This window comes from Manis pentadactyla, chromosome 10 (genome assembly GCF_030020395.1).
Source record: "Manis pentadactyla isolate mManPen7 chromosome 10, mManPen7.hap1, whole genome shotgun sequence".
Classification (NCBI taxonomy): Eukaryota; Metazoa; Chordata; class Mammalia; order Pholidota; family Manidae; genus Manis; species Manis pentadactyla.
This window is the reverse complement of record NC_080028.1, coordinates 121,516,578-121,538,974: the sequence shown is the minus strand read 5'-3', so window position 1 is coordinate 121,538,974 and position 22,397 is coordinate 121,516,578. Positions and strand designations below refer to the sequence as shown.

At 47.4% G+C, this 22,397-nt stretch overlaps 1 protein-coding gene across 1 annotated transcript in view; it reads right to left on the bottom strand.

The window, feature by feature from the left end:
* The window catches only part of GRIN2A (glutamate ionotropic receptor NMDA type subunit 2A), a 356,641-nt gene that overhangs the window by 140,698 nt on the left and 193,546 nt on the right, over nucleotides 1-22,397 (bottom strand). The window contains exon 4 of the mRNA XM_036931766.2: nucleotides 8,319-8,911. Coding sequence (XP_036787661.2) covers nucleotides 8,319-8,911 — 593 coding nt within the window. The remainder of the gene's footprint in view (nucleotides 1-8,318; nucleotides 8,912-22,397) is intronic.

Sequence of the window (22,397 nt, the reverse complement as noted above, 5' to 3'; positions counted from 1 at the left end):
GAACTCACCTCTGTTAAGACATCATGCCTCCCTGATGAAGCCAAGAGCTTTGGAGGAAACATACTCCATCCCCAGTTCTAAGAGTAGGTCTGATTTGGTTTATCCTAATCCTGTTTGCTTTCTCAGTTAACTGGGTCAGCAGTCCAGAATTAAGTCAATCAGTACATGGCATTTTCAAAGTGGCTGTTCTTGGCCCAGAGGTGGGCATGTGACCTAATTTGGTCACAAACAAAAAAGTCATCCTAGGTGTTGTTAAAAGAAAACTTGAAGTCATGAAGGAAGCAGTTTGAGAACAAAGACTATATTCCCAAAAGAGCAGAGATTATAGAGAAAAGAACCAGAACCTTGATCACACTGCCCCTCAAGTTCACCCTACCTCCGGAATTCCAATAAAATAATTCAATCACATAACTGAATTTAGTTGACTGTTAACTGCAGCAAAAACATCCTAACTCACACCTAATGATTAACGATAATATATTTGAGCTGACTGGCACTTAATACACGGTAGCTTGTATCATGAGAGTATTTTAACATTTCTATTATGTTGCATTTTAAAATACATATACTCCCATAATATAAATTATGAAACTTGGAAGTTTCCCTCCCTCCCACACCTTATGATATATTAATTACATCAAATTGTTAAAGCTTCCTTTTATTAATAGTGATGGAAATGAGAAGGAAATGAATCTATGTCTCAGGAGAGCTGTTCTCCATCAATTATGCAGGACACTGAGCAGTATGTGTTGATTCCTGTGTTTGGACAGGACTTAACCAAAGGAAGCAAATCCTCAGGAACTGGCTATGGGGATTTGGATGAGAGTACACTAGACACCAGCAGATGAGCCAGTTCATTTGCCAAACTCTGGGGCCTGTGTAAAAATGTGGCTGGCCTCCCATACCCAGGGGGAGTCCAGCTCGCATCACCAAGCTAACAGGGGCTCCTCCATCCCTGGGCTCAGTATGGCCCTCGGGGTACCAGGCCCCTGCACAGGAGCTCAGTCACACCTAGAGGCTGGCAGCATGCACATGTGGCCAGGAGAAGGGGACAAAGGCAAAGAACAGGTATGAGAGGCCCATTCTGGCTACCTACCTCCCACCTGGAAGCTTCTATCTTACACACGAGGAGATGCGTACACAAACACTCCTCCAGGAAAGCGAACCAAGGAGAGCTTGTAAATAAACTGGCCCTGAGCACTTGCCCTTCCCACTGCGCCATGGGCTCCTCCCTCATGGTGGAAAGGATTTTTAGCTTTGGTGTTTTGTATGACATCAGATGTTTCACAGATCATATAAAAAATGAAATGAAAGCAGATACGGTTTGTTTCCGCCAACCCTTCCTGAAGTATCACCTCCTCATCTCTCCAAATGCAAAGCTTGGCTCACCGTCTATGTTACGGCCCCAGTCTCGTACAGTACTGGTTTCCTTGGCCTCAAAGAATTCACTGCTCTGATGATTTGCCTAGCAGCTCATCACATGATAAATTTTAATTTTTCTTTGCAATGATTAAAACCGCTGGTATGAACTACCCAAACAGATTACCGATGGCCGTAGATTATAGATCTTTGGAAGATGCTAGTACCTACTGTGATGTCTAGCATTTAGAGACATTGTACAGACACCCACACCCACCAGGCTCCATAACAAAATCAAAATTGGGAATATCAAGGGGTTGGGAAATCAAGTCTCCCCAGGAGAAAAGGCAGCAGAAATTCACAGCCCAGTTCTTTCTCCTCAGTTTCTCCTTTTCCTCAAGGAGTATTTACCAGTTAATGTTGAAGTTCCTTCTGGTTTGAACCCCGTCTCCTGATTCCTCATTCTCCCCTAGGTGATCTCACCCACTCAGAGGCTTTAACCACCATCAGTAAGCTCAACCCTGTGTCCTATATTTTCAGTCTGAGCTCAGACTCTTCCCCAATTGCGTACTTGAGATTTCCACTTAATGTCTCAAAAGTGTGTTCAACTGAACAGGTTTGAAACTAGATGCTGTCTGTGACTCACTCCCCTAATTTGTTTCTTGTCCAGTTTTGTAAAATGCATCACCATCTACTCAGCTGTACAAGTAATTATTACATCTCTTTTATCACTTCATATTCATCCATCAGGTCTTACTGGTTTTACCTTCAAAACATGCATTAAACCCACCCACTCCTCTCTGGATGCACAGCCATTACTCTGATGCAAGTCGCTATCTTCTCTCTCCTAGACTGTGCCACGGTGCCCTAACTCTCCCTGTGCTTGCACATTAAGAATCCCCCTCCCCCAGGAAACTCTCTGTCAGCAGGCACCAGACTAATGAAGATGGTGCTTTTCTTTATCTTTTCACAGAAGAGAACTGCAGCAAACTATCAGTATCGGTCACCAAATTAACATCTTTCAAGATAAAAACTGCCTTAGTATTAGAGGAAATAGATCAACCCGCCTTTTTGTTAGGTGTGCTAACCCAAAGACTTGCATCTGAACTAAGGTAAATTTGAACAATATTTATGCTTTATGCGTGACCCCAAAACAACCCAGACTACCTTTCCCTCAAGGTAAAAGCATGGCCAATTTCTGGTCCTTTCAAGTTGCCAGCATTGGGTTGCCACCATTTGTCAAGCTATTCATTGGATGCCAATTGGAAATGATTGACTTGCACTGCAGGGTTGGCATACGGTACTCTCGACCTCCAGCCAAAAAAGAGAGGTCTGTGTTCCAGGAGAGATGCCACAAACAGAGATGATGCTGAAAAGAGGCTGAATACCCAGGGAGCACTGCTCCCCTCCCATGGGTCCATCAGGATACAGAAAGATCAGGTTAGCGGTGCATCTGGCCCAGAGAAGGAGGAGAATTAGCATCTGTAGGGTGCCAACTATATCCTAGATGCTTGGCTAGATTTATTGAGTGCATTTAAGTGTCACCATAACCCTCTGGTTGGAATTATCTCTGTTTAGAATCAAAGAAATGAAGGCTCAAAGCAGTTAAGTAAATTGCACAGGATAACCCAGATAATGAGAGGGTTTGTACAAAGCCCTGTGCAACGCCATGTTCCACAAAGTCACACAGCCTCGGGAAATGTGCTTTGGGCTCTCAATCTGGCACATGCTGCTGGATTCTCTCACATCTCATTTCTACACATTTCTTACTAATATACTTTGAGACTTGGCCTTTTCCCTCCACTGCTGAGTGCAGAGCACCAATCAGATTTACAGGATGACCTGGTCCCCTGGGTGCCTCATGTCATTGCCAGAAATGTTTGTTGATCATATGGCGATCCCATGGATAGATATTTGCAAAGACTTATCACATTCACCCAGGGAAGTTTTAACTCCAGTCAGGCTCAGAGGTTTAACTGAGCAGCGTCTTTTATTGGCATTAAAAAGGAAACCAACACTGATAATTCTGATGATCAAAGAAAAATAATGCCAGCCAGGCTTAGTGCAGTCTCTTAATGAGCCATGAAATCAGAAACTTTTCCTGTGGATATTTTAGAAATGAAGATTGAAGAAAGTATCAGTATAAGTAGAATATGAATTAAACTTGTTCTCACTTATACACCTTCCTTCCACTGCTCTTCCTGTCAGAGTAGTAATTAATCATTTACAATGTTGTCGCGTCTTAGAGCAGAAGCCTGACTTCATAAATCAAGGATTTAATGTAGAACACGTAAGTGGTCAAGCCAGGTCTCATCGGTTAAGGCCAAATAACTTCCCGTCAACAGTAATTCATAACTCTCCTGAGAGAAGGTGTTCTTTTCCCACTCGTTTGGGTTGTAGATCGACGTGAGCACTTCTATTTGACTCTGAACAGTAATTTTTCCCCACTGTGCTCCCTAAGCTAAATGGGAGCCCCAGGACTTAACAGTCATAATTCAGTCCTTAAAGAACAAGATTGAAATATGCCCCCATTTCTCACTTCCCTCCCTGGGTACCGCTTGTTTATAATAAGTATAAATTAAATAATAAGGATCAGCATCATCATGAGAAACAGACAGCAGTGGCTGGACAGTTATTTGTGAAATGTCTATTACATGCCACGAACAATGATCACTGATTTAATTCTGCTCAAATAAGATGACTGTAACACACGCACACTCACACACACACACACACACACACACACACACACACACACACACACATACACACACATTTTAGGAAAAAAACAAACCGTGTTTAGAGTGGTTACCAAATACTTGGTAAGTAGCACACAGCTAATTCAAACCCAAGTCTCTCATGTTACCCAAACTGTGAACTTTTCTCTGCCCAGTATCGCCCTTCCTCCCACTGGCCATGTTTGTCCCACAGGAACCCTTTGGCAAGAGGACTGAGGCCTTAAATACATCCATCTCCCCTCTATGACCTGCTTCTCAGCAAGTGCAAACTCTGTCCCCTCCAATGTGGCAGAGGTAACCGTGATCACACACACACGCACCACTCGCAGCACACATGTAATGCTCTGCATCCCATACAACCGTAGGCCTAAACTGGGATGTTAACTGCATCTGGGTCTATGTGTCTGAACCAAGAGATAATGTGGGCATGAACGACTAGGGCTTTAGCACCAGAGAAAACGATAAAAACTGCCAAGAACCAGTTTGGAAATTATGAACAGGGTACTGGGTCAGCCCAGATCACACTCTCCTCGTCCTTCGCTGTGACGCTTCACTGTAAGGACATTCCCTTCCTCCTGCACCTCCAACCCGGCAGGATGAGCCTCTCCTACGGGATACCCCGCTGACCACCAGCCTTGAAGAAGTCAAGAGCCAAATGGAAATACTGCCTTGCCCGATATTCCCGTGGTGGCTTTCTGTCTCTCACCCGCTGGTCACTGGTGCCTACCAGAGAGAAGGCGCTAACTACATTTTTGTGCAAAGAATGGGTGGTAACATTGTGGGCTACAGCATGCAGACACATCTGTTTCACTCACAGTTTTTTTTACCTACAGGTTTGATCAGTAATAGTAACCTAACCATTTACAGACTGCTTGCACATGCCAGGCTCCGGGCTAAGAGGCAAATATTTTTCTTATTCCCGGGCTACATCGGAGAAGACAGATTCGAAGAAATTAAGGCACCTAATCGAAGCCTTAGATCTGGAAGGGTTCAGTTCAGGGATTCAAACCCAGGCGGCCTGGCTCCAGGGCCTGCCCTCTGAACGAGGATACCACGTTGCCTCCCAGGGGGCCCCAGCCACCAGAGGCCTGGACAGATTCTAGGGACAGAACTGGACGGAACAGCCTAGGTTCGAGGCCAGCAGCACAGGGAATGGTTTACCTTCACAGCTGTGGAGTTCCTGGTGATAGGCTCTTGCCTGGTGAAGGAACAGATGTTCAATAACTTTGCAGCGTCAAGGAGGAGGTTACATAACAGGGCTGAGCTATTTTTGAACTTTGGAAAATGCTGACTGCTCTTTTCAAAGTGCCTTCTGTAAAACCAGGAATATTAAACAAAAAGAACATTTTCCCCTTTCCCCCACTTTTTATTTTTCTGAAGTCCCAGGGACAGAAACAGGTCCACGGTTAAGATCATTAACACGTCATCCGCAGCAAGTAGTCCTCTGTACCAGGTCCAGCATTATCAGCCATGAGTCACTGTCACATCTTAACCACATAAGCTCTGGGCCTAAGATGACAGGTAATGTCCATGAGGACCACCAATGGACATGTCTAGCTGGCTCCAGGTGTCATGCTAAGCCAGTCAAAGCTGGACCCCGAAGCCCCTTGGTAGCGCATCATGAAACCGTCAGGTGTAACTTCATCTGAACCCCTTCTGAAGCTATTTGCATCCTCCCTAGTACATAGTGGAAGCAATGAGAGCTATATGTTCACTGGATGGTTTGCAAACTAAGACTTTTTAATCCAGTTGAAAAGATAACTTTTTAAAGCTTGAGGTGACAGCCCCTAACTCTAGAACCCCAGGCTTCCTCTGAACAACCTGATGCGTCCAACTCAGACAGCAGATACATCCGTTCTCTGCCTTCAGCTATCCAGACTGAAGATCCCCTACTATTAACAACCTAGATGTCCATCCATGGGGGATGAGTAAATAAAAGATGGAACACTTACACAATGGAATACAAAACAGCAGCTGTGCATATGCTAGAATTATATGTGCCCTCATAGAGTGACCTTGAACCACAGATTGACGTAAAGGAAATTCTAACAGATTAGATGCCATTTACATGCATGAAACAGAACTGGGCTTTGGGTCTAAGGCTGCACTTACACTGAAAGTACAAAACATGCTCATGGATTTGGATACATACCAATTCACTGTCATTGCTCTTCCCTCCCATGGAGAGAGAGGGAGAAAAGTGGGACTGGGGAGAGGAATAATCAGGACTTGTACATTATCAGTAATGTTTCATTTCTTTTAACTTTTTGAAACAAATGTGACATGTTAACTTTTGTTCTCTTTGAGGAGTGTTGGGGGTGTGTTTTATCAGACTCTATATATTACTCTTTCTTTTTTTTCCAATGTTAAAAAAAAGAGCCCTTGGTACCTCCGTTTGTCTTTAGATGAATTTCCACCATTTTCATCAGATTTCACATTCTCTTAAAAGCTACATGTTAATTCATGTACATATCCCAGGCGCTAGCAAGGGGTCCGTGGGACGGAAGAAGTGATGGATGAAGGGTAGAGAGACCTTGAATCCTTTCCTTAGAAACTGCCCATGCCGGGCTTTCTCCAGCTCTTGGTCCTGGCCTTCCCTGGGTGGGTCTAGGAACCACTGATAGCGGGGAAGTGCCCCGGGCACCCACAGCTTGTGCCATGCTGCAGCCTCTCACCCAGGGTGAGCATTACGAGCGCTCGCTCCCTGGATGGAGACATGTTTTATTAAACACCGGGCAGTGGACTGACGGCTGACTACCCTTGGTGCATCACTTCTCGGGGGCTGAAAGACCATCAACAAAATCGCTGCATTCAAAGTATAACTCTTGGAAATAGCCTGACAGCATTCACAGCAGTGGCACTTTTGTTTTTAGGCATGGAATTCAGGGTGGTCCCTGGAAGGAGATCTACAGGGCTTGCCACCTGTCCTTCTCCAAGTCCTTTCTGGTATATATCGTATTTCAATTGCCCTAAAATTGAGTTATGTTTCCTCCAAAATTATACATTTCTGAATATTCCAGCAGCAGAGCACTACAGTGCTCATTATCTAAGGAATGGGCAAGGATTACATCAGCGAATATCAGGCAAAAATCATGCAAAATGGGGATAAAAGCAATAATTTTAAATCTCAAGAGCTGAGCCACAATGAGGGACTGTAAAGAACAGTGACATTTCTCAGAAACATAAAATTTAATGTAAATGTCCACCAAGACGGGAACAGTTAAATAAATGATACAGCCACATGATGGAATGTAATGCAGCTTAAAAGTGATGTTTGCCAAGATTTCCAATGACCTACAAAAATGCTTAGGACATAAGAAGGGAAGAAATTCAGATACAAGCACAGAGACGAGGAGCACCAGCGTGGGCAGTTTTCCCAAAGTGTCCCATGTTGGTGAGGATGTGGGAAGTTGACCGATTTCACAAACTGCTGGTGTGACCATACATTGGTATTGCTACTCTGTAGGACAATTTGGCAATAATACTTAATTTTTAAAAATGCACATACTTCATGGTCCCAAAATTATACTTCTTAGAATCAACCCTAGAGAAATACTTGTACGTGTGCATAAAGCAGCAGGTAGGGTGACGGTCAATGCAGTTTGGTTTCTAATGGAAAAGAAACTGAAACATCCTAAACTTCTATCATTATGAATGCTGAATATATGAGTCATGGTGCATTCCCTACTGAGGAATGCAGGTGTAGGTTACAAAGAATGTATACATATACACACATACACACACTACATATGTGTATCTGCACATACATACATATCTACATATGTTCATACATACGTATAAATACATACATATACACACATACTGGAGATATAGCTGTAGATAGAGGATGGATGGATGGATGGAGGAATAGATGGATGGACGGATGGATGGACAAACAGAAAGATAGATGGACACAAAGACAGACAAGCAGATCTCAAGTATAAGTTTCCAAAGTATACTGTCGAGTGAAGAAAGTAAGTTCCAGAAAACAAAGTATGATGTTACTTAAAAACAAAAGAGATGAGACAAGAGGAAGAGGGGTGAGGAAAGTAGAATCAAACCCAGGAAATCCCAGAAGCACACACAAATATTCTCTATTTTCAGTGCATGTTTTCAGCAATGAGTGTTATCACTCTGAATATGTAAACAAACAAACAAACAAACAAACAACCACCAAACTCTGATCCCACTTTGGAAGCTAGGCAAAGATCCCCCTCTTACTGATGCAGAGTGTGGAGTGGGGCCTCTGGCTTCTCCGTCTGCCCGTAGCAGCTGGTCTTGGCCTCGGGGATGTAGGAGAATTTCTCCAACATGGAATACGCGGCAGTGGTCAGGATGCCCAAGCCGTCCCTCACTCTTGCCTCCAGGCTATAGTCCCAGTCGTCGTAGGAGACTGAAATGAGTCCTGATGGGAATTCTTTGGGGATGAGCTCCGTGTTCCCAGAAACCAGGCTGGGGACAATCCAGAAGAAATCATACCCGGTGAGGCCGAGGGAGCGGGCCTCGCTCAGGATGAGGACGGCCTCATCTTTGGAACAGTAGAGCAGGATGACGGAGGAGTGGATCTTCTTCAGCTGGACTTGCGTCTTTGCATCCTCGAAGGAAGTATCCAGGGTGATCACGTTCTGCATGTCCCAGCCCACAAAGCTGTTGTCCACGGTGGTCCTGATGAAGCTGACGAACTCCCTGTAGCCGGGGAAGATGGTGGTCACCAGGGAGAAGACATGCCAGTCATAATCTTGCATGATCTTCAGCATGACTGTGGCTTGCTGCTGAATGGACGCTCCAAACTGAAAGAAGGTTGACGTTGGATCCTATCAGTAGGTAAAAAAAAAGCAAAAAAAGAGAATGAAGCTGAAAGCAGTTTACATAGAACCATCTGTCTTTCTAGGCTTAAAGAAGCTCCTTCCTAGAAGTGAGGGAAAATAAATCACACACCTAATTCACATGCAAACATTCCTGGGCACTTACTGTAATGCCACTCTCTGGAAAAGACACTGGAAAAAGAGAGATGAGAGAGGCCCCAGACCTTGGAGCCCACAGCCTGGATCAGTGAAGGACACCTGTTATTTTTGCCAGCCCATCACCTACCCTCCTCATTTTCCTCTAGTTCATCCCATCCACCCCTTTGAGTCCATATGGTTCCCACAGAACAAACTCTGTCTGGCCCCAAAGCTCATGACTGGAAAATGAAGCCAACAGAGACAAACCACATCAGGAAACAGAGACAGATTCCTGATGATGTACTTGGAGCACCTGGATCCTGCTGTGACTGAAGCCCTTCCCTCTGGAGCTTTGCAAGCCCGCCAGTTCCCATGCTCACTCGAGCCAATTTATGTAGGATTTCTGTCACTTGAATTCTAGACTCCTGTGTAACAGAGTATAATAAATGCTAGGTGAACATCTATCTGAATTAACAAACATGTTGAACACCTACCTATGAAGCAGTTTACCCATGAATCTGTCTCTACTTCAGGGCTTGGGGAAATGATGATACATAAGGCAGACAGAAGACATGGCTTGGCTTCTATCAGTCTGGTGGGAACTTGAGGAAGAGCAATTTCCATGGACCGGGGACTGAGAGAGCCATAAGGGGATGTTGAAGGAGTATCCAGGTGAGGAAGAGGGGAAATGAGCAGACATTACAGTCAGAGGAGCCCTGGGGATACATCTGGATTAACCCAGGAACTGGACATACATGCATTATGTCTCATGAAGGAGGGGGGATGAGACGATGATGAAGAGCTTGGCAGGAACCCCATCACATATGACCTCAGGGGCTGTGTTCAGAGGCTGAGAACTGATTCTGGGCACAAGGGGGATCCACTGAAATGTTCTTACACTGGAAAGTGACACGGTGACTGGTGTTGGGTCAAGGGACCTCTAAGAGCTAACATGTCCAAAGGTCATGATCTGATCACAAAAACAAGTTTCCATCTAGGAAGGGCAGGTGGTGCAGACACCTTCATCCCCTTCGCCTGTGGAATCCTCATGACGATCCCATGGGTTGGCATTCTTAGCCAGGGAAAATGAGGCTCCAAATGAACTTAGGTTCTGCTTCCATATCCAGCCCCCTTTCCAACACCCAACCGCAGCTTTCTTGGGATCCCTGAAGATCTGCATATGGCAGATGCTTCAATCATGTTACTGACAGGCATGGTGCAAAAATGACAGCTGAACAGAGCATTTGCCTCTGTGTTACCCCCAAACAGGGTGCAACAAATGCTGAGATATATTTTTTGCTGGGAGCTGAAAGAATTCTCAAAGGGTCCCTCATCCTGCATCCTGTGTTTACCATGGCACTTAACACAATCTCGTAGTACGAATACGGTGGTTCCTTCGTGTGTGTGTGTGTGTGTGTGTGTGTGTGTGTGTGTGTTAGGAGTGGATGATTCCAGCATGTTCTCAGAACAATATGCTGTAGCTAGGCATGTCAACTCCTTCACCTCTTTCTGCCTGGCTCTCTCAGGGGGTGTTCACTGAACAGAAAGTTTTATCTGAATGGGCCAAAAGCAATAGTTCTTCGAAGTACTCCCGTTTCTAAAATGCATGGGTTTGGGGGATAATTTGAGTGCAGTGTGGCCTGAAGGCAGAGAGAGAAAACAGGAACAAATGCCTTCTGGGTTCCTTCCAATATCACAGTTCTATGAATTTCACCTAATTAAATCAATTAAAGCGGGTAACAGATTTAAAGACATTGGATAATTATCTTTTTCCCTACAGTAGCTTTTGGAGAAATCCAATATTCTTGGATTGATTAATCACTTTAAATCATGCCTCAACAAGCCTGGGAACTGCTCAAGGGCAGAAATTTTGCTGTCCTCATCTCTCTGTCCCTGGAACCTGGCAGAAGGCTTGGCACATGACACACCAGTAAATGGAGGGTGAGGGAATGCATGAGTGAATGAATGTGTGAATGAAACCTCTGAGGAAAGTCCTTGGATTCAACAGAAGGCAAAAGAGGAGAATTCAGTATCTAAGACTGTATTTTTGTATGGCTTCCCAATGTCATGTCCAAAAAATAACTTTCAATAACATCAACCTGCTTTCTCCGGAGGAACCACGCCCCCATCCAATCTCCAAAACATACTTAGTGTATCCTTTATTGATAAGGAGAATATAAAAGTCCTATAAGCCTAGACAGCTGTCCACTGAACCTCATCAAACACCAAAAGAGGTGCTTGTCAGATAAAGAACTCACCAATAGAAGACACAGAAATGAAGTCTCAAGATGGTTATATCCATCAATCTCATGGATGTCCGGGGGCCTCTCGGGATGGGACCGAAAAGTTCCAAACTTCATTACAAAAATGAATGTATCAATGCCCATGGAGCAGTTGCTCCTGAGGAAGCTGGAAACCAAAGCTACATGGCGACTGCAAAAGGCCAATGGGATCAGCATCTTCTTGTACGGAGCACACAGGAAATGGAGGAATTTCTTGGGAGGGCTTATGCTGAGGGCACCACTGGACCCCAGGGAAAAGGATCTCTGAGACAACATACACCTGCTTCCTTGGGGTAACTGGTACTGGTGGGGAGGCGGAGGTCAGCACACTAGATGTGGGAGTAGGAGATGTGTGGGGTGCCCCAACACCTTGCCCCATGTACTGCGAGCTGGACATTATTGCATTTGTACACATGTATCTATAAGCAGCTCTGAGCAGAGCAGAGCTGTAAGCAAATGCAGCCTTATTTGGCTCTCCATGCAGACAGGAGGGCATGGCTGTGCTGTGAACTTCATGAAGGAGAAGGGTAATTACAGGGTTAGAAGCTCAGTAGCCAAGAGCTAGCTTGGCGCAGGCCATCTGTGTAATAATAGGTGCAAACTCTCTGCCTTATGCCGTCCCCGCTGCCCTGTCTTGCGACACCTAGGCCGAGCTGAATCTCTCCTGTTACCCTCTTCTGATCATCATGAATATCTTCTCCCCTGGATAGGTGACAGTGTAACTTCTGGGGTCAGAATTCCCAGGTACCAATCGTAATTGTGTGGCCCCCTGGGAAAAATCACTTAACCTTCCCAAGCCTCAGTTTCCATATCTATACAATGGGTATGGCAATGGTAATAATTATACTAGCTAACACACCGAAGTCCTTACTCTAGGAGAGTCATGTGGTTGAACATCTTCTAGGTAATATCTCATTTAATTCCACCCGACCACCTTCCTAAACTGATACTCGTATTATGCCCATTTTACACATGAAGAAACAAGACGCAGGGGCGGAGTGCCTTTTCCAGGCTCACTCAGGTAGGGAATCAGGTTTGCCTGCTTTCGAGACGCCAAGCTTCTCACTCCTGCAATAAACCTTTGCAATGACAGCACTTCCTGAAAGAGTTGTAAGGATTCCGTGATCTCCCTGTACAAAAGCAGGCTGTGAGTACTCATGGCCTATCAAGCGCTCAACAACTGTCTGCCACTGTTATTTTCGCCAAGGGTCAGGAATCTGGATGTCTCACATCAGGGGTTTCTGCTACCCCACCCCCAAAAAAGAGGTAATTCATACTCGGACTTGAGCATCTCGACAACTCACCCTGTTCATGGCTATCTGATTGAAATCGCTAAACACTGCTTTAACCTGACCACTCCTCTCCTCTACAGTCTTCCATGGCTCCTCTAGACCCATCCCATTAAATTTAGACTTCCCAGCCTACCGTGTGGACCAGTTAAACGTTAGAGTTGGAATAGCATGGGCTCTCGGGTCTTTCAGACATGAGTTCGTGTCCTGGCTCTGCACTAACTAGCCATGTGACCATGGGTAACTACCTAAACTTTCTGCATCTGGGTTTCTTCATCTATAAAATGGGAATCCCAAGCAATGTCCCATGGGGTTGCTGGGGATGGGATGAACACTAGGAGTAAGAGGCTCAGCTCTTCGTGCCCAACTTCAGCAGCTCCCCTTCGTGTCCTCTGTCCTCTGGACCACAGGGACATAGCACAGAACTAAGGGATCCTCACCCTGCATCAGAAACTGGTATCTCCAGCTCCACTGACATACTATTGCCCCTTCCCCCTCCCCTCCACAAACCAGCCCACTCATTCTGCGCCCAAGGAGGCATGCGGAGAGAAGGAACTGTCTTTCCTCACAAAGATGAATCAGACTTTGGAGCGAAAGCATTACTAATATCCTGCATGGACCTCACGGACGTACTCTATAGCATTTCCATTTCCACTGGCAACTGAAACTGCCCAAACCATTATGGACCAGAGGTGCTCTATACCCTTCAAAGGGATAGAAGAAGAAGAAAAAAAGTTGTTATCTGCAAAACATAGTCGCACAGCAAGGCACTGGAGAAGCTCACGTTTAACTTTGGGTTTTTCTGGTCGTTTTATGGACTGGCAGGAGACGATGGGGGAATTTGGCCACAGTCCCAGGGCCTGGCATCTGATATACCAAATGGTCCTTTTTCCAAGGCCCTGAGCATTCTCCCCGCTTCCTACCTGGATAGCAGAGGCTGTCTCTCCTGCACTTACCTCCTGCTCCTGCCGTCACCCAGCCTGTCCTTTCCGGATTCTACAGAGCAGTCCCTGACCTCCTCTGGCACCAGCTCCCTCAGCAGTGTGCAGCCGGGGGAGAGGAACAGATTTCAGACACCCACTTTGGTTCTGAAGCAAAAGCCGTTCTCTCCCCATGCTCCCTGCTCTGCAGAAGACAGAACAAACTGTTTTAAACACGGAGCGAGGGAGGCAGCGGGAGGTGGGATTCCGGGTGTCTGTTCTCAACCCTGTGTTTCAGTCCCACCACAATGGAGGTCACATTAGATCACATCTTCTGATCTAATATTCTAGAATGTTCCAGAGCTGGCTGAGTCCTCAGAGTGAGACCCGGCTGCATGGGTATCAAAGCCTGTGTTTAACAGAGCCTAATACCAATTTTCATTTCACTTTCTCGTTCACAAAGGCTGTAAAGGACACACCACACCCATTATCTCTAACTACCCGAGAGATGAGGTATTGAAAGTGGTTATAACCCCCATGGATGGCATTTCTCATAAAGACCCCGGGAGAGAGGTCAAATGGTTTCCCTAAAATCCATGTGGCCTATGCTGACAACAGCTTGGCTACTGCAGGTTGCTACCCAACGTTCCCTTGCACACACCAGCGGCTCCCATTCCTGGCTGCACAAGAAAATCACCTGGAGACTTAGAAAAAAAACACCCATGTTTGTGCACCCTGCCAGTCCAATTGAAACCGGATTTCTGGGACCTGAGTATATGAACTCCAATGTGGATTTATTTGTTTTTCCCTGTCTCAGCAGCGGGATAAATGTTATTCAAGTTAGTATCTTCAAAGCCTAGCACAGTGTCTGACACACAGTTAAGGGCCCAATAAATACTTGGTGAGAAATAAATGAGTAGGAAGCACATCCCCAGCAAGCAAGAGAGAACTGGTTGCTATTGTCAACCACGCATCTGCTTCCAGAGCCTATTTTCCGTCTGCCTGCCAGGTGGGTGCCACCAAAATGGTACTGACGCCGGTGGCCCAGCAAAGATCGAGAGGGTCTCCTTGGGCGTGTGCTTTCTCCTGCTGGAGGGCCGCCCTGGTGAGACCTGCAGTAATTTTGGTCACTCTTATTGAGTGATCCACTGAGCTTTTAAACATTTTATTTCAGTTTCCATGGATAAAAGTTTGAGCAGTACAGGTATCAGACTTGGTGAGCCTGCGGATTCAGATGAATGGTGTTCTCCCATATATATGAACTCAGTCCGCCGCACCGGAGGATCTCCATCCCGTCGCCACCCACCCTCCGCCTCCTTCTCCACCACCGTCACCACCGTCACCAGCACCACATCCATCCGTTCACCTCCTCCTCCTCCTCGTCACAGTCGTCACCACAGCTAACAGTCACCGGGCAGATCCAACATGCAGCAGGTGGTAAGAAGGCCTATTATTACCCCTGTAATCAGACTTAAAAAGTCAGGCTCAGAGAATGTAATTTGCCCAAACTCACACAGCAAGTACATTGGCAGGGCCAGGATTCAAGAGGCGATCTGAATCCAGAATCTGGAAGCTTAGCTTCTGCAAACACTGACTCCAGGCACAAGAACAGGAAACAGAAGTGTGTGTGTGTGTGTGTGTGTGTGTGTGTGTGTGTGTGATGAGTAACCACCACTCTGTCTTTCCAACCAGAAAAGGAGGTCACCCCCCAGAAATGGGAAACCAGGGTCAATGATCCCACCTTAATTAGCCATCAATTTATGCAGGAGACTGGGGCTGACAGGAGAAATCATACCAAGGTGCCATTTCCCAGAGGCACATCAGCTCCACTGTCCGCAAACACAAAATGCCACTCCAGGAAATGTCTGCTTATTGGACCCTTTTACTGTCCCCCTTGTGTTCTGTCCCTCATTGTCTCCTCCCAGGAAAGGAGAAACACACTCCTGCTGCTAACCGCTCTTCAGCCTTAGAGGCATCCGTTGCTTCCCCATCACCCCGCAGGCTTACATCTTTTTCCTTTCCTTATTGTACCTGCTCATGTTTAGACCCCCAGCAATTCTCTCCCAAGCTAAACAGGAAGCCCTCTGTATGAAGCCCCTACCCCAGTCTCGCCCCTCTCCCACGCACCTTCCACACTAGTACTGAAACTATCTTTTTAAAGTTCTAACTGGAGCATAGTGTTCCCTGCTTAAATTTTGCCAGCAGCTCCCACAACCTTCCAGATAAAATAGAAACATGCAGGCAACACACACTCAGACTCAAGTGTTCAGGGCCCAGTACCTGGGTACAGTATCTTAGCATCCGAGGGAGGTCGGTCCTCCATAAACGTGACAAACTGTGTTAGTGAGGGAGCTAATGAAGCCAAGCAATGTGTGCTTGGAAGGAAAAACCAAAGGAAGTCTCCATATTTTCCCCCTGCCCATCATTTCCCCAAAACACACCCATGCTGTCATCCCCAGACACAGAAACCCACTCCAAGCAATTCCCACTTGTTGGACTCCTTCATGATTGACATTCTATCCCCTATTTTGCTTCTCTCGGGGGGTAGACCCATCAGCATTCTTCTAAAATAATGTGACACCACGTTTCTCTGCTCTCCCTGCCTCTCCCTTCAGATGAGAAGTTCAGTCTTGCTTCCGGGGACTGCTGCGTTCCAAGCTCGGGCAGCTCTCCAGGGTGGCTTCACGTTCCGACCCAGTGACCAGGAGAGGAACCCCAGTCTTATCTCAGAGTCTGCGCACTAATCTCTCAGGCTAGACTGGAGGGAATGGGTCTCCCCTAAGATACTTTCTAAGAAGAGATTGACAGTTGTGGGTGGAGCAAAGACGGGGGCCACCTAGAGCTAAAGGCCCTTCAGCCTCATCCTGGGCCTCCAGCACAGCAGCTCCTGACCACATGGGACTATTTAAATTTAATTTGAAAGCATTAAATAAAAGTAAGCCCTTGGCTTCTTAGCCACACCAGCCATATTTCAAAGAGCCCAATGGTCTTTAAACTTTAAAGCGGATGCTCTCCCACCCCATCAGCCCCACCCCTAAAGTGCCAATTCAGTTGGTCTGGGATGGGGTCCAGGAATTTCTGAAGTCCCAGGGTGACTGTGATGTGCAGTCAGGATTGAAAACAGAAATATGTCTTCAGTACTCAACCCTGTAGCTGTGCAGCCACTCATCCGGGGGACTTTTTTATACCTTTACATTTCTAGGCTCTACGCAGCACCCACTGAATCACAATCTCCCCTGGGGAACCTTAGAATATGTATTTTTCCCAGAATACACGGATGGATGGCAAGTCTCGGTAATGCTAGTCCAACTTCCCTATTTTCTAGGTGAGGAAACTGAGGATCATGAAGCTGGGATGACTTTCCCCATCGGAAAAATGGGAATGATAACAACAGTCACCATCTTGAAGGGTTGCTGTGCATAATTCGAAAGAGAACGTACATAAAACATTTGGTATGCGGAGGGGTTCCATCACGCTGAGCGGGTGTTCATCGTGGTGAAGATGTTAGCCTTGGGCGTCGAGCCCCGTGTCTCACCTCCACCATGGACTCCTTGGTACCCCTGCTTCCTACTTATTCCTCCCTTTCTGAATTTCCAGGACCTTTTCTTTATATGCCACCCCTTTACCCTGCCTTGTGTGTGCACTTGCTTAGTTGCTGAGAGGCATGCGTCTCGCCTGCCCCAAGGACTAGAACTCTTAAGGGCAGAGCTGCGTGTCCTTCTGAGTCCTGCACACCTGGCATGGCTCTGGAACGCCGCTTTGGGAATGAGACCGGGAGCAGCGTTCAGAGTCTACAAGGCCGCCAGGAGCTGGAAAGGGAGACTAGTGCTTCATGGGTTTGAGCAGACCTGCCAGATCTAATGCTCTAGGAAGAAATCTATTGAATGCCTTTCATTCATTCAGCAAATCTAACTAACCATGGCAATGTGCCAGGCATTGTTCCGGGCAGTGAAACTAAGGAAAGAGCCTACCGAGGTGACAGTCCCTGCTTTTAGGAAGCTTACATTTTTATGGGAAGAGATAGACAAGGAAGAAGGAATCAACACATAGAATAATTTCAGGGAAATCAGATGATGTAAAAGTTCACTGCTTTAGGACATCTGGTCTGCTTCTCTGGAGCTGATCAAAAGGATAAGAAGGAGGAGGCAACCAGGCAAAGCTGAGGGATGGGGTGGGGGCAGGGGGAGCCATCCAAGTCGACACCAACAGCATGTGCAAAGGTAGGAAGGAGCTTGGGAAGTTCAATGAACAGAAGGAAGATCAAAAGAGCTGAAGTTTAATGAACAAGGGAGAGAGTGGTGAGAGGCGGGTTAGGACACAGTCCCAGGTCAGTTTTCTTCCAAACAATTGCTTTGCTGAATGCACCATCAGTACCTCCCAGCAGGGAATCTGGGAGAGGACCTGGAGTTTTGGAGATGCTGGGAATTCATGGGAGCCCACCTGTTTTTCCCTTTGGAATTCTGATCTGTGCCAAGAGGGAGGCCGACACTGAAGACACAGGGAGGCACGTAACTGTGGGTGATACCGTTTGGCCAACTTGCACCCTGACCTTGACTAGTGCGGCTAGAACGGCCATGGGTGCCGGGGCAGTCCAGACCTGGTGCCAGTCCATCATCCAGAGCCAAGCTCTCCCTCTAGCAAGTAATGTGATGCCAGAGAAGACGGTACACAAACACAAGGAGACATGCCTTCCCTCATTCCAGCTGCGACCAGCTGAGGACAGCCCGACAGCCTCTACGTCCATCAGAGGCACAGGATGATTGCTGCTCTCAGACCCAGCCCTGCTTTCTAGATCCTCAGCTAAGATCTTAAGGGTGGCGAAGGGGATGCCTGCTGAGATTCAGACCCTTATTTCTATGCAAAGACACAGCAATGGCCCCAGCTGTCTTCACCCGGTGCTCTGTCAACCAGCGGGTGAGCATCTAACTCAAGGCTTCCAAACAGAGTCATTAGTGATTAAGGATTGTCTGAGGCTGGGCACAGTCATTTTCACAAAGTTGGAGGGAATTCTACCTGCCCAGAGGTCACAGGGTCAGGTCTCTGAGGAGCTGATAAACTCAACCACATGGGAGCATCTTCCCTGTGTCAGTCCCAAACCAGGCTACTCGGCTTGCTCTGGGCACCTGAAGCCATTTTTTCAGACCACTTTTCTTAGAGAAGCACGAGCCATTCTGGCTGCAGCACGGACGTTTGTCATTCTGCCCACTGGGCAGCCTTTCTTCCTTTACTGCTCATAGTGAATTTCCACCGGAAGCCATCCGTGCCTCTCTCTCAGTTAAGCAATTGGTTCATCCACTCCCCAAAGTGTCAGCAATTAGTTCAGGGGTAGGAACATGTCCTGATGGGTCCAAGCAGAGTGACTCTCAGGATTTGCAGAAAAAATAACTAGGAAAAGACAGTTTCTCTTACCGTTAGACTTCAGCCTGGAAAAATGTTCATCCAGAATTTCTGGTAGCCATCTGGATACCGTACACCACCCTGAGAAGGACACCATCAGAACCAAAGGCAAAGTTGAAAGGAGGGTGGCTGAGTCCTCATAGCCTTGCTGAGCGCCTTCTTCAAGCCACACCTGAAACCTAACTAACCCTTAGAGTCAACTGCATGTCCCAGCTAATTACCTTATTTTGCTGAAGCCAATTTGAATTAGCTTTTCTGTCCTTGGCAACCAAAGATTGCTGACACCACTTTGGTGAGGGGAAAAAGTGGACAGTATGTGACTCATTCTTCACTCATCTTCCAAACTTAGGGGAACTCAACCTGCAGAGCGGTACATTTCCATTCATGATCCTTCCATTTTCTGAGCCATGCTTTTCCCCCCAGGGGCAACTGCCTCTCCCCACAGATCTCCCTTTTCCCTGCATCAGCTCTTAACCCTTCGTTTTTTGTTTTGCTTTGTTTTTCTTTAATATGCCACTGAGACTAGTCTCCTCACAGAGAGCCTGGCAGCCACGGCTGGTGGGACCCAGACGAGAGACCGGACGTGTTGCCACCAATAATAATCACTTGTCATTAAGCCATTCCAGTGAGGGAGAAAGGCAAACAGGTCCGGTTCATTAGGTTTTCGTGTGTAGCTGCCACACACAGGGGGGCTGCTGCTGGACTGAAGGACGCAGCTTTATTTTTGGTAGAAAGGGGACTCTCAGGCTTTGCATAACACTTGCTAGGGGTAGGCCTGGCAGGAAACATTGTAGTAGAAATGTCCTCTTCAAAGTGCCCCACTGTTCTGTAGGGAAGGTCTACCAGAAGCTCTGAGCGCCAAGCCTCTAGAAGAAACTGCTTCCCCCTTTGGGAGTCTGAATGTTCATGTTATTGAAGGGACAGATGTTGGTGCCAAATAGACAGACAGCTCCGTCTTGGCTGTTCCCTTACTGATGTCAGGGCCTTGGGCAAAATATGTAATGTCTCAGAGGCTCCGTTTTCTCATTTTTGTAATGAAGGGAATTTTCGTCCCTATTTTAAAGATGTTGCTGTGATTGAGATACTGCACGTATTGCTCTCAGCACATACTGAGAGCTTGATTCATGAAAGCTGGGATTACTGCGGCTGTCGGCATCACGGAAGAATCAGGCACAGAGACAGCAAAGCCCCAAACACTGCAACCCACCAGCAGAGCATTCCCGCAAATGCAAACAGCTCTCCGGTGGCGCTTGCCCCCTGGTTTCCTGAATGTCCTAATAATGGCACACCACTCCAAGCGAGCCCGTGCTGGGTGCCAAGCCCTGAGCTGAGAGCAGGTCGACAAGTGGTTCCAGTGTTAAAACTGCAAGTCCTGCCCCCTGGAGCCCCTTCAGCCTTGGGCAAACCAGCACGGCCCATCAGCCAAGCAGAGAGCTTTAAGGGCACTGTAACCCTCACGCTAACTTCTTACGGAAGGTATTTCTGTTCCCATTTTACAGTTGAGGAAGTTGAGGTGCACAGGGAGATGCTTCATTAATGAGCACAGGAATCACTGGGGGGATCTTATCCCACTGCAGACACGGATCCAGGGGGTGCAGGCCGGAGCATTTCTAACAAGCTCCCAGGTGGTCCTGACGCTGCCGGTCCTCGGACCAAGCTTTGAGTAGTAACGTTGCAGAGGTTCAGACCCAGGGGTCTGACCCCACTGTGGCCTTTAGCCATGATGCCAGGCAGCATCTGTCTTCCAGGGAACAACGGGTTGTGATTCAAGTGGGTGCCTGCTCTCTGACACCTCTGTGTGTTTCCACTGGGCCTCCCCGGCTAAGACAGCCGCATGTCACAGCCTGTCAGCCCCATTGTCTCATCCGACAAAGCGCTTTCAGGGAGAGGCTGTGAGTCAGAATGCACTGCGGGGGAGTGACGGGAGAGGGGCCACCCCGGTGTGAACCAGCCCACTTCTGGGACAGAGCTGGAGCCACCCAGAAAACAGGCGGGTTCGGAGAGGTAGCCCGTTACCAGATGGTGCCCACACCCATTGGCCATGAGCCAAAGATGACACTGGGAACACAGCCCTGCTCGCTGGCCTTGCTCTCGGACCTGAGTGAACCGCCGAATCTTTCTGAGCTTCCATGCTCTCAACTATAAAATGGCTCTAATAGAACTCTGGTTACCTGGAGGGGGCATCGGGAGGGCCCTGGTGACATGCAAGAGCTCTACGAACTGCAAAGTCGGGGCAAACGTGCCAGCTTGCTGGTACAGGACAGGCAGCTGTCACCCCTTCTCTCCCCTCCTCCCCACACCACCCCCACGGCGCTCCCAGAACACCCTGTCCAAGCCTCTATTGTCAGTCTCGTCACCAGGTATTTTGAGTGTCTATTTAAATATCTGTCTCCATGCGACCAGATTAATGCTAATTCATCTCCGCAGCAACGGCCCGGCTGCTGGCACGTGGCGGAGCTGACGCGTTAGCCGAAGGTATAAGCAAGTGAGGAATGAATGAATGAGTGAAGGAATCGATGCTCTATGAGAGACAGTGACTGAGTCAGGGCTGGGGCGATGGTGCAGGGGGAGTGGGTGTGAGCCGGGGGTTGAGATGAGGCAGCGGCAATGAATCCAAGTGTCTGAAGTGCAGAATCCTTTGCTACACACGCCCTCGTGATCTGAGGGCAGAAAACAAACCCGGAACCTGGCAGGGGGACTGGGCTAGTACTCCTCATTGTCTGAACGCTTGCTACTTGCTCTCCAAACCCAGGAACCAAACACAGTGTGACAAAATGGTATCCCTGTCTCTCCAAACCCAGGAACAGAACGGATTCCAACGAGAAGCTGTGTCCCCGCGGCTGTCAGAGCTGACTCAGGGCTCCTGGGAGCACAGGATGCATGCACTGTTTCTACCTCGCTCCCAAGCCCCCTTTCCAGCCTTCCCCTCTCAATCACACATCCTCAGCAAAGGAAGCCAGACACAAAAGACGATGGACTGTAGGACTCCATGCATAGGACCCGTCCAGAGCAGACAAGTCCACAGAGGCAGAACGCAGGCCAGTAGTTGCCAAGGGCTGGGAAGAACAGAGGACTGGCGGGTGGCTGCTGATGGGTGTGGGGTTTCCTTCAGGGTGACGAAAACGTTCTGGAAATAGATAGCGGCTGCATAATTGTCAGTGTACTGAATGCCACTAACTCTTGTGTGTATATATATATATTTATATATATATACACATATAAGTCTTATATACATATAAATCTTATGTTATATGTATTTTATCACAAAAATAATGGCAAAAAAATAAAGCAAGCAGGGCCTGCAGCTGAGGTAGGATGCTTCTGCTAGGCTCCTTCCATCCCGCAGCCCTTTGGTGTGAGGAGAGCTCTCAGGGAGCCCCTGGATAGCACGGTGGCCTGAGGCACTGGCCCAGATGCAAGAAAAAGCTGCTGGGGGTCAGTGCGGGGCACACTGCCACCCACATCTGCC